We start from the raw sequence: 12127 nt of genomic DNA on the forward strand, positions 1-12127 counted from the left end.
TAGAGGTCTCTGGAAGAGGTTCTCAGACCCCTTTGGATGCTAGAAAATTATGAAGACTCCGAAGAGATTTATTGGGTTTTGTCTACTGATATTACCACACTAGGAACTAAACCATGCTCAACATGTTCACTCATTTAATTATTTAAGGATAATAATGCACTGTGGCTATAGAAAAACCGTGCAAACTTTGTCCCACAATCTACGGATCCCTTGCTAAAGAATCTGTGGCTTTTGGAAGAGCTAATGTTGATTTTGGGATAAGCTATTTTGTCTTTTGCTCAAGGAAGGGACTACATGGTTCTCACTGAACTCCTGCCCAAATTATTTTTCTTTGCAATGTCTATAACGTGACAGAATTAATGTTTAGTGTGACAATACATTTCAACTCTGAATTAAGATCTGGCAAGTGATGATGATGATGATAGTGGTGCTGATGGTGCTGATGGCAGTGGTGGGGATCAGTTTTATAGAACATGTTACATTTTAGGCTCAGTGGATAGCATTTTGCACTCACTGTTGAAGAAACAGAATTGAGACTTGAAGTATCATGTAACCACTCAAAGCCATACAGCCAGTTGGTGGTAAAACCAGGATGCAAACACTGTTTGGTTTTAACCCCAACCTCTACATCCAGCCATAGGGCTGCCTCCTGCAGGAAGGCTGCAGCAGACCTCCCACTGTCTCTGCAGTAAGAAATGTCTTGAGTCCTCAGAGCTTCCACACAAGTGTCATCATCACTGTGCAGACAACAGGCTTCCAAGTGGAGGAACTGCCCTTCCTTACTTGACTGTGTGGTTCTAAAAGACAGCAAGATGTCTTCTGTTCTGGCTTTTTCAAAGTCATTACACAATGCCCAGCCCATTCTAGGTACTGGGTAGGTGTATGTAGAATAAATAAAGAGTAGTGTGGACAGACCTATCTCTTGATGACATCCAGAAGAGATTGTGTATGTTCAGAGTGGTATGGCCACAGACTATGTGGCACTGAGAAGATACACATGAGTGTGCTCCGTTCTTCCTAATAGATGGAAGGCTCTAACCTTCATTGCTTCCAAGGGCTTTTTCAGTGTATCTGTCATACTTCTAGAAATCTCAGGCACAGAATTAAAGACTGATGTCATTTAGTGACTCTCTCCCTCTACTGCCATTAAACAATTGAAGAGAGGGGATGGAGAGGGTGATCAGGAATCCCTTGCTGTTCTCAGTCAATTCCTGGTTACATGTATCACGTGGGCAGAAAGCCTTGCAGTGATGAAATCGAGATATTAGAGAATTCAGAATTTTTATAGTGGACAACAAACAATAGTGACCAAAGTACACAGTAGTTAGCATCTACTGTTCTTTGCAATGACATAATAAGTAAGTCTTCCACTGGGTTAGAATTCGGAGGAACAGCTAACAGCACAGCAAAACGGCAGCCATGTTACTGTTGAGTAGAACTGAAATGGTGAGCAGGAGTATGTATGTGGTTGTGACGTATGTGGGCACACAGTTGGAAATGCTGGTGCTCAGCCATCTGTTTTTAAGGGGCTCTTCTTTTCTCACCGAAGCAAATGCACATTGTGCGTGACCCAGGGGAAAAATGGAGCCAGAGTCTTGGAAAAGGAATCCGAAGGAAGACTAAAGGACATATTTCCAACTTGAAACCCAAGACTCTGGAGAGATGTTTCCACATTATCAGGTTCAACAGATTAGCCAGGCAACATGCCCGGGCTGCTCCGCATCTCTTATTTATCACACTAACTTGAGCAGTACGTATCACTGCTGTGACCCAGGGAACACAGTGTGTGTGCTACAGCTGCCATGCCCTGCAAGGAGATAAAGCTTCTTTTCCCTTAGGGCACAGTGGCTGGGAAAAGCCACTGCAGGTCCAGCTCAACTGGAGCTGATGGAGACAGGTGAGAATATGCCCTAAAAGCCGGCCCAAGGTTTGTGAGCTAACTGCTCAAATGGTCCAAAGGCTAAGAGGCCTTGAAACTGGGCAACCTGAATTTTCTTGGCCCATGTATTTTGTTATCCTCCTGCCCTGAAAAGGCTGTCTGGGACACCTGATAAAAAAAAAAGGCTAAGTGCCACCTGAAGAACTGTCCTGGTTCCTAACCCAGGGTTTCTTCTAGGTTCAGCTAATCCACCTTGGGAATGGGGAGGCCAGGAATAAGGGTGGAAAGACCTTTCTCCATGGTGGAGAACCAAGACCTCAGACATATGCAGCCTCTGAACTCCTGAGCTTTCCTACCACATGGAGAGCTGCTCGGAAACCCTGCCATAAGGAGGACAACCGGCAATGGCTGGCTTCAATTGCTTTTCAGCTGAAGCCTTGGCCAAGCTCCTTTGCACCTATGGAAAGAGATGCCTGTGTCAATTTCATACAGATCTGAGCTCTTCTTAGCCACCAGAGTTCATCATTCAAAGGGACTCTAGAGGCAACAACATTGTTAGGTAAAATTAGGAGGCTTACTTAGGTGTGGTCACCCTGCACTTTCACAAATAGGGGCCCCGAATGACGGGCACACATTTCTCTTCTGGCCCCCTCCTTGACTGTCTGGTGGGACTAGGAAAGCGGCTGTAGTTACAAGAAGCCTGCAATTCCTTTCTCTTCTTGTGTCTTCTCAGCATGGAGAAGATGAAAACTTCATCTACCTAGTGACCTGGTGCTTGTCCCAGAGCTAGGAGCAATTGACAGTTGTGTTACATGTGAGAAACATCCTTCACTAAAAGAGAGACAGCAGTAGACACACAGGACACACATTGCCAGGATTTGGGCAGCTCTTTGTGCCCCGGCCCTGGAGGCCCTGGAGGATTACCTAGGAGGGGTATGGAGCATGTGGCTGCCACACCCCACTCATCACTCACATTCTTTCTGTCCCTTGCTCCTGCAGCCCATACCTGCCTCCCTCACATCTCTTCTGAAAAGAAACCAAGGCACTCTGGCATCTGGTGTGTGGCAATTCCTTGCTGTTGGAGCTCAGATCTCATTTGCCTCTGTTCCCTAACGATTCAATGTTATCTGTCAATAGACTTCATTCGCTGTCCATCACCTAGAAGCTGTGCCCCTAAAACAATCAGAGAAAGCAGAGAAAACAGTCCTTTGTTTTTTGTTTTCCCCTGAAGACCCTGAGTTCTCAACAGCAATCTGAATGTCTAAGCATTCTGCCAGTCGGCCTGCTTAGAGAATTCTCACTTTAACAGGGAAGCCTGTCTCTTAAGGCAGGGCCTGGCAATGGGTCTGCCCAACTCTGCAGCCAGCTGGCAGTGTGGCCTGCTCGTCTCCACACCTGCCTCCTCCACTGTTCTGATGAGATTAGCAACAGCTCTCAGTTTTTGGAGGAAGGAGAGACGAGAGAGGCCACTCCTAGTTCAGCCACCAAATCAGGCATATTATCTGTACATTTGCTTGACAGTGATGGTTTTGGTTCTTTCCCCATAGTCCTCGGGGGTTAAGACTGGCCTGTCTGCCCTTCCTGAGGCAGCGGCTCTCCCACTGTGTTATCATACACCTTCCTAATCTGTGGGCATCAGCACCTCCCCTCTATGTGGCATGTCTATCCGTGTGACAGCAAGGCCAGGCAAGAGCAGCTTAGTGGACGGCTGCTGCCTCCCGCTAACTGGGTTCCTCACAAACTTAGGCCACGGTTCTCAGCAGAACTTCCATTTTATCCTGAGTGAAGAACAGACCAGGATGACCACACCCACAGCTCCAAGATGACTCAGCTTTTCAGCCATTTAACATAGTCTCAATCAGTCGACACAGACAAATTGTCTTCTCCCGAGAAGGAGAAGCTCTTTCCGGGGGAGAGCTTTGGAACAGGAGCCCATGAGGCCGGGAGAGACAGGGCTATGTCATCTCCAGGGGGCATGCGAGGCTGAAGCAGAGGTGCCAAGGCTGGTGGGCCAAGTAGTCACACAGAAGCATGAAGGGAAGCCATTCACAAGCATGCAGGGATGCCAGCTGTCAGGGTGTGCCACACTGGTGGCTCTGATTGGAGACCGTACCTTCTGGAGGACTACAGTGGGCGGATGTTTCCTTGGAGGTTTACCCACCCCGCGGCACATTCACTTGGCCTGGGGAGGCTGTTCTGAGCCTAGCATGGATACTCGTTACTGGAGCATCCTGGGGGACACCTGCCAGGCCTAGTGTGGCCCTGTCTGGACATCCACTTCTATACTGACTTGCCAATTGCTTACAATCCCATTCAGCCTTGTTTAGAGAAAGGCACCAAAGAACCAATTAAGGAAAATTATGTTAAATTAATATTGACTAAACGTAAATAGCAAAGAAAGGTTATATTTGAAAAAGACTGTATCTATCAGATAAACTTCTCAAAAATAGTGGGGGATATCACTAATGTTCTCATACATATATATATTTTTTAAAAATCTACTTTATTAATGAGAAACAGTTAAAATATGCCATTTGACTATACACCACCAGATTGTGATGTTCACTAACGTCTGAGTGTGTAAAATCATCACTAGTCATGATGGGAAGTAAAAAGCCATTTCTGTCTTGCACTCTCCTCCCATCCAATTTTAGGCTTCGCTCTCTCATGATCCTGTTTGTTCTCCTCTCCAGGGGATTTACTCCCAAACAGAGCAGCAGCCTTCACAATCAGTCATCGGAAAGTTGGAGCCAAGAGCCCCAGTCAGCCTTGTTTATTTTATTTCATGGAGAGGGGAATGAAACTCCATCCACCTTTTCCTCCCCAAGAGCAACTGCTAGAGCCACTGAGTGTGGAGGGAGCCCTGGCTCACCCGCTCTCTTCCAGATGTTCCATCGGGAGAGTCCCTGCTTCCAGGGTGACATCTCCAGGCGCGTGGATGGGCCTTAGGCTCAGAATCAATCACTACCAAATCACACAGGGATGTGTAATGATAGCACTACTTGACATTTTTACAGATGAGGAAGAATCTTCCTCTGCAGGATTGGCTCTTCTCAGGGACCTGGATGTACCTTATGAAGAGTATTAAAGTCTTTTGTATAAGTGTGACAAGTCTCTGTTGGAGGTTTAAGTCTAGTTTTTGGAAAATCAGATTTAAACTTTCTCAGAGAAAAAGAGTGCTTCTTGGGGTTAATGGGGCGGGGTGGTAAGTCTTTTTATGGTGAGCTTTAATGTAATGAAAATACCTGTTTTTCATTACATTAAAATGTACAAAACCCAAAATGTACCTGTTTCCTATTATGAATTGCTTTTTATGTGCGTGTGTGCGTGTGTGTGTGTGTGTGTGTGTGTGTGTGTGTGTGTGTGTAATAGATGGTGGCCACATGTTACTATGACTACTGAGGCCAGAAGAGGGCATCAGAGCCTTTGGAGCTGGTGTTACAGGCCACTATGAGCCACCTGATTTGCTACCGAGTGCTCGCTCTGGAAGAGCAGGAAGTTCCCTTAACTGCTGAGCCATCTCTCCAGATGCAGGTGGAGGGCTGGGAGTCACAGAGGCACTTCTCATCTACCCTCTGTGCACTTCCTGCCTGCCTTCCTCTGTAGTCCTCACAGCAGCACTGCCTCGGAGGAGGAGGAGGAGGAGGAGGAGGAGGAGGAGGAGGAGGAGGGGGAGGAGGCGGCGGCAGCGGCTCTGGTTATGTCCTGGAGTCTCAGGGACTGTGCCCCAGGTGGCAGAGCGGGCAAGCAAGTAGCAGTGAGAGATAATCACACCATCCCAACATTCGCAACCCTCAAACCCCACAGTACACATTCGACAGTGGGGGAGGTGTGACTCTGGAGACCCTCCCAGGGTTAACAGATTGGAAGGCTACTTACTAACTGAAAAGAGGGAGGGGAAGCCATGAAAGTGTGCTTCTGGAGAGTTGCCTTGGGACAACAGATCAAACCAAAATTAAAACCAAGAAACAAAACAGTTGAAAACTCAAAATTTCAAAAGAAAGCAAAGAAGGTTCTAATAACCTTCCAACTCTAAGTCTGGCTGGCTGGAATCAGATTTTATTTTTCCACTAACAATGACTTTTGTTTTAAAGTAAAGAAAGGCCAATCAGACATCCCTGTCCACACTGACATGTTCACCAGGCACATGGAAACTGACCAGTTCATGCCATGTGTTTTGTTTCCAAAGCAGGAAATTCCAAAAGGAAGGGGAAAACAATGAAACCAGCAGGTTTTGGATCTCCCCACACATTAACTCCAACCCTCTGTCCATCAAAGTGCAGGGCTGGGATAGTGTTGATTGCTTAGGAAATCTGATTGGAATTCTTTACAATTAGATCAAGAAACTATTTATCAGCACTTTTATTTCTTATACTAACAAGTTGCATCTGCAAGGAAGAAAAAGATGCTTGGGACAGCTGGTTACTAGCCAGGCTCTCCCTGAGGATGGGACAATGGCTCATGACTTCACTCAGAATAACCACAGAATACTGTTTGTGACAGGTCACATTGAGCAGGAAGCCCAGTGGGTGCTCAATGCTCCAACAATTTATTAATTAGTTTGATGTGAAGGGTCACTGGAAGAGCCAGAACTTCAGAAGAAACTCAGGACTCCCAGGATGATAAACACTGGCAGGGTGCAGAAGTTGGTGGGTTTGTTGGGCAAACAGTGGGCAGTGGAAACATATAACATTATTCTAGAACCACAGAATCTCATTTAAGACAACAAACTCAACAAAAGCCAATGTAAGAGAAAAAACATTTTTTTTCCCTTGAAAAATCAAAGTTGGCAATTGCCCCTAGGCACTGTATTAAGGGAAAATCCTGCTCTGAGGTAGATGAAAAGATAACATAAAGAGTTTATAAATATCACCTTTATCTTTCACAGAATTGTGGTTGCCTTGAAAGCAAAGCTGGGAATATGTCGTATGCAGATGAGTGAGGTCAAGAGTCACTGTTGGTGTGAACATGACTTTGGATGACCCTTTGTTCCTGTCCTGTACAGAGGCTTAGAGAACAGCGCCCGCCCGTAAAGCACCCTAGACAAAGTGGCTCTTCCTGGCAGCAGCCCTCTTACGGGCTTTTGTTCAGCATGTAACTGCATTTGGAACAAAGATGAGCCTTATAAATCACAGACGCAGATTAAATCTGCCGGCACTGCTGGCAGGAGAGCAACCGTCAAACAAATGAGCGGAGGAAAGCAGGGACGGGCTCTCCCGGTGAGCACCGTATTTAGGTCCCTTTTAAGGACTTCACCAACCAGGGTGTTTTTTAAACTGACGAGTCCTGGAACTTCCTAAAGTAGACTTTCAAATTTCTGTATTACATAAAAGCAAGATTAGGCAAAGATGCTGTTCAGTCACTGCACACTTTCATGATAGAGACCCTATGTCTTCCTTCTTTACGAGTGAAAACCGACTTCCAAGACCATGTCTCAAATGTGCTCTCTGACCTGCTGACACTGGCCTCAGAGGGGAAGGTTCCGGGAGCAGAGCTCTAAGAGCTTCCTATTCGATGTTGACAGGCAGGCAAATGTCATCTTTAAATTATGGCTTTCACTGTTATATGCAGTTGGAATTAATTAACTTCCAAATTGAAATGCAGACTCTTTAGGATGAAATTATTGGCAAAATATTATAGCTTGCCTTTTCTTTTGTGTGTATGCCTATACATGTGTGTGAGGGTACACGTGTGCACGTGTTTGTCCGGGGCAGAGATAATCTCAGGTGAGGTGTCCATCTTGGTTTTCTTTTGAGACAGGCTCTCACTAAGTAGCCCTGGCTCACCCAGAACTTGCTTTGTAACCAGGCTGGCCTTAAGCTCCGCCTCTAGACCTGCCTGCCTCTGCCTCCCAAGGATTAAAGGTGTGCATCACACCCTCTGGGCCACCATGCCAGGTGCCTACCTTGCTTTTTTAAGACAGGGTCTTGCACTGGTTTGAACTCATCAAACAGGCAGGCTGGCTCGACACTGAGCCTCAGCAACCGTCCCGTCCCTGTCTCTCCACACTGGGATCACAGATGCTCTGTGCTGTGCCCTGCCTTCAGGTGGGTGCTGGGAACCAAACTTAGGTCTTCTTGCTTCTGTCTCAAGCACTGTGTCAACAGAGCCATCTCCTCAGCCCTTGACTTTGCTTCCCTACCTTTATGCCTGCTCCAGGAAAGCACTGAAGGACCCAGGAGCTAGAAGGGACACTCTGAAAGCTTTACTTGTTTGGCTCGGGACCCCATCTCCTTCACTTTTCAGCGGAGGTTGGAATGTGGTCACCGCCTGCAGCCTTGGCTTTCCTTCTGTCCCCAACAGCTTTGGATTTTCAAATAAGCAAGCTCTCTCCCTGACACATTTGATGGGGTTTCCTAGCCAGCTTATCAGTTGGAAGATTATCAGGAAACAACACACCAAGCAAATGAAGGGCATCTAAGAAGAAAGGAAAAAACCATGTTTACAGAGTGAAGGTTCCCGGTGGGGACCTGGGTCACTGAATGAATGAGCAGCAGGGGGCCACACAAAGATGTCAGGTTTGGGATGAGAATGAAGAGGAGAAGACACAAACAGGTGGAGAGGAGACTCGGTTCTTGAGAGAGAAGAGGAGGAGGAGGAGTCTGACACTAAAAAGTGAAAGAGAGAAAAAAAAATGAAAGCAAAAAAACCCCAACAACTTTTAGAAACACAAAGAAAAAATAAACTAGCTTTTAATATACTCACATAAGCTGCAAAGAAAAGGAGGTCACGTGATACAGTCACCCCTCTACTTGAACAGGATACAAGTGCTTTTCCAAGGAAACAAATCTGTTTTCTACTGGCTACTTAATTGTTCTGCAACATCATGGAGTCAAAATAACTCTGATTTACCTGGGCACAGATTCAGCAGAGATCCACTGAAAACATCCGTCTTTAACCTACAGCATGCAGGGCCTTCTGCATGAAACCCCTCCCTTCTTGACCGTCCACAGATTGGTTTTTCTAAGAAGCACTTATATAATGTTCACTTGAAAACTCAAGTTTCCCAGTGTGCAGTGGGCTCAGTGCGATGACATGTCATGGTCCCAGTCTGTGACAACAGAATGTAAGCTTTTTGGGTGGTCTCTTGCTGTGTGCAATGGTTGGACCTCTGGAAAGGAAGCTTGTACTGCAGCCCTCAGGCCTGACAGCAGGGGGAGGGGACTTTGGGGTGACGCAAAGACCACCACAGCTGCAACCAGAAACCTTCCCCAACAAAATGCATCAGACTTTCAGGTTAAAAGCTATTTTGCTTTGGATAGATGTCTGGTAATATTGGCCAATGATTAAAGATAAGCCCCCTTGCCCTACATCCTATTTCAAAGGCAAAAGAAAGAAAAATATTTTCCCCCTTTTATTTCAGGACTTTTTTCAAAGAAAAGACAATGACTCAGAGCTTCAACACTGTCCCTCCACTGGCTGGGGCCTACTAATGGGAGCATTGAGGCCAGGGGGCAACAGAAGGATTTCAGGCTCTCTAATGGGCTCTCTAACGTAGTACCTGTCTGCTTAACAAAGCTCAACTCCGCTCTTGCTAGCTGTGGTGGATGTGGCTGGGCCAGAGCTTAGGTATGGGAATAGCCCTCATGTTCTTTCAGAGATCCGCACGTGGATAATTGTTCATCAACAACTTCTGGAATTGAGAACACGGAGTCTACACTGTGTAATGCCCAGGAATAATCAGGATTTATGGTTTATATTTCTAAAAGTTCTTATCATTCCCATATATATTTACATATACGCACAAATGTATAACTTAGTGATGAGAATTCATTATCTTAGTATCTCTAATCTGGTACATTTAAATTCTAGAGGAAAAACAAAATGTAGACCGAGACAACCTACAGCTTCTCAAGGGAGTCTGTGTGTGGCGGGGGCTTCTGCCCTGCACCCCAGAGTGGCAGGATCAAGACAATGGAAAGCTGCTATTGTTTAGCCCATGGCCTCTCTCTGATGTCAGCATTGTGTGACTTTGCTTATGTCAGATGCCCTGGGACTTAGGGGAATAGGCATCGGGCATGGCGTGGACTGAAAACACTCTGCCACCTGTCAGCTTGGTTCTCCCAGACAGAACCTGATTTCAGAGCCACTCCGGTTAGACTAAAGCCGCGCTGACCTTCCATCTTTCTTTTCTCTGTAGCCCATCTTTACTGAATAAGCAGTGATGCAGTGGATGTTAAAATTAGCTAGCCTCCACCAGCACCACATGAGCCAGGGAAGAAAAACGCCTGAGCTGGCGCTGGCTGGGTGAGAATCCAGAATGTAAAACATGGGGTCACGGAGCCGTTCAGAGTTCTGAAAGGGAATGAGGACGCTGTCTAGGGATGTGCCGGGAGGTGAAGGACAGCGGACTGCGGAGCGCACACAGCAGCCACTGCTCCTGGGAGGGGCAGGAAGTAATGCGTGTGCTTGTTAGGAAGGTAAACAAATGGCTACTAGAGATGCTGCTTTCGGGAAGAGAGTGGTGGTGGTGGAGGTGAGCTTCTCCATGGCACACCTGGAGTTAGCTTTGCAATTTGAATTGCAAGTTCTGTTCAATGAAATAAAAATGAGAGGAACAGATAAACTCTATGGGCAGCTGAGGTAGAAAGTCCATCCACAAAGGTGTGTGACTAAGGTAATCATGCCGCCAGATACCTCCGAAGGAACCAAACTAAAGAATACAGAGGCCTCGTTTCCCCTTCAAGGTGAAGCTTCCTAATTCTTCCAGCTTACACTAGCAGTTCAGAGTGTTTTATGCTCAGTGACAGACTTCCCCTAAGAAGGCCTCTTCGCTCTCTGACCCCTGGTCTACAGGTTAAATGATGCTGTGTAGACAGCACCGATCCACAGCAGGTCAGACAAAGGGTCCTGGAGGGTTCATTTACATAGTGCAGCAAGACAGTTACTGGCCTGCTTAGGGGAGGGGGTAGTCTCCACTGCGTGAGGGACACGGGAACCAGAAACCCAAACTCCAGATACGATACTTGGACTTCCTTGGAATAAGGGACCTTTCCAAGGGATCAGCCACACAAGTGCCACTAAGGTAGAGAAGGGAGAAGAAATAGTGGGCCATTCCCCTAGCTAGGGCCTAGAGTCCACTTGGACAACACGACACCGGAGGCTTATCCTGTGGAAGGCACTCCTGAGAGTCCCCGGGAAGATGCTCCCAGGAGCAGAGGGCAGCAAGAAGAAGGGCCTTATTTGTTTTCTGCGGCACTCTGTTACTAATAATAGCATGCAAGTTCTGGAACCTGAAGAGAAATTAAGATCCAAGCCAGCCGACAGGGAAGAGCTTAGATTTAGTGTGGCTGTTCTCATGGGACCCTGAGGAAGAGGCTGAGGGGAGGGCAGCCCTCAGTGGCCACAGCAGCTCTTGGGAATCAGCTTGAGTTTCGGCAGTGGCCATGGTTGGTGTCCCTGGTTTTCTTCTCTCCTTGTCCCAGCCTCACCTCACTTTGACTGGAGCTGACAGTCTGACCTTTCCTTTCTACAAGGACCTTAAAAGCCCCCCGGATGACTGTATGTATCCACAAGGCAGGGCTTTGCCTTGGAGTCTATGTCCACCCCCAAATGCTGACCGATGTGGGGTGGCCTGCTCCAGGAAGTGGCCTGTGGTTACACCAGTGTGCCTGTAAACAGTATTTGCTAGCCAAGTGAACTCTATCGAGCCATAGTTTGTATCATTTCTTGTGTCCAACAATCATTAAAACAGGGCCAGGGGCTCTGGATGGAACTTTGTAGACTGAGTTTGAATCTGGAGCCTTGGCAGGAATGAGTCAGTAATCGCTATGGGATGGTTCTGTAAGCACCACCAGGCTCCCAGACCCAATCCTACCACCCATCTAGGACTGGAATTTCCAGAGGATGTCAGGAGCTGGGATGTGGCACACAGACAGGAAAGAGACCCAGGGGCCCCTATGAAGTTATCCCATAAAAGATGAAGTGAGCCGCATAGAGACTAGCAGTGTCCCTTGCTGGGTGTTGAGGGGAAAAGTGGCAGAAGCTGATTCTAATGGTGTTCTAGAACTACTTCTCAGGCTTGAAACTGAGTGAATTTCATTATGTTTTGTGGGTCTGTGGAGTCCCCAGACTGTCAGTGACGATGCAGCACTGATGCTGGAACTGCCTATTTGGAGCTAAGAAAACTAGGGAGGTATGCTCACTTCCCTGCAGCCAGGGAGCTGTGGGCACATGAACAGGGAACACACTGCCCCCAGAGGTCTTTACCAGCCAATGAGAAACATTGCACAGAGGTAGTAAGTGCCA

The 12127-nt window shown here is 47.0% G+C and overlaps 1 protein-coding gene across 11 annotated transcripts in view; it reads right to left on the minus strand.

Moving 5' to 3' along the window:
- The window catches only part of Ttc7b (tetratricopeptide repeat domain 7B), a 213711-nt gene that overhangs the window by 35323 nt on the left and 166261 nt on the right, over nt 1–12127 (minus strand). For 5 of the 11 annotated variants that reach the window (XM_076551222.1, XM_076551224.1, XM_076551223.1 and 2 more), the window contains 2 exons: nt 8326–8487; nt 5759–5809 (listed from right to left, as the gene is read on the minus strand). The exons of 3 other annotated variants lie outside the window; for them this stretch is intronic. In XM_076551222.1, coding sequence (XP_076407337.1) covers nt 5759–5809; nt 8326–8487 — 213 coding nt within the window. The remainder of the gene's footprint in view (nt 1–5758; nt 5810–8325; nt 8488–12127) is intronic. 3 more of the 11 variants (XM_076551226.1, XM_076551227.1, XM_076551228.1) reach the window with 1 other exon arrangement.

Source organism: Peromyscus maniculatus, chromosome 14 (assembly GCF_049852395.1).
Source record: "Peromyscus maniculatus bairdii isolate BWxNUB_F1_BW_parent chromosome 14, HU_Pman_BW_mat_3.1, whole genome shotgun sequence".
Lineage (NCBI taxonomy): Eukaryota > Metazoa > Chordata > Mammalia > Rodentia > Cricetidae > Peromyscus > Peromyscus maniculatus.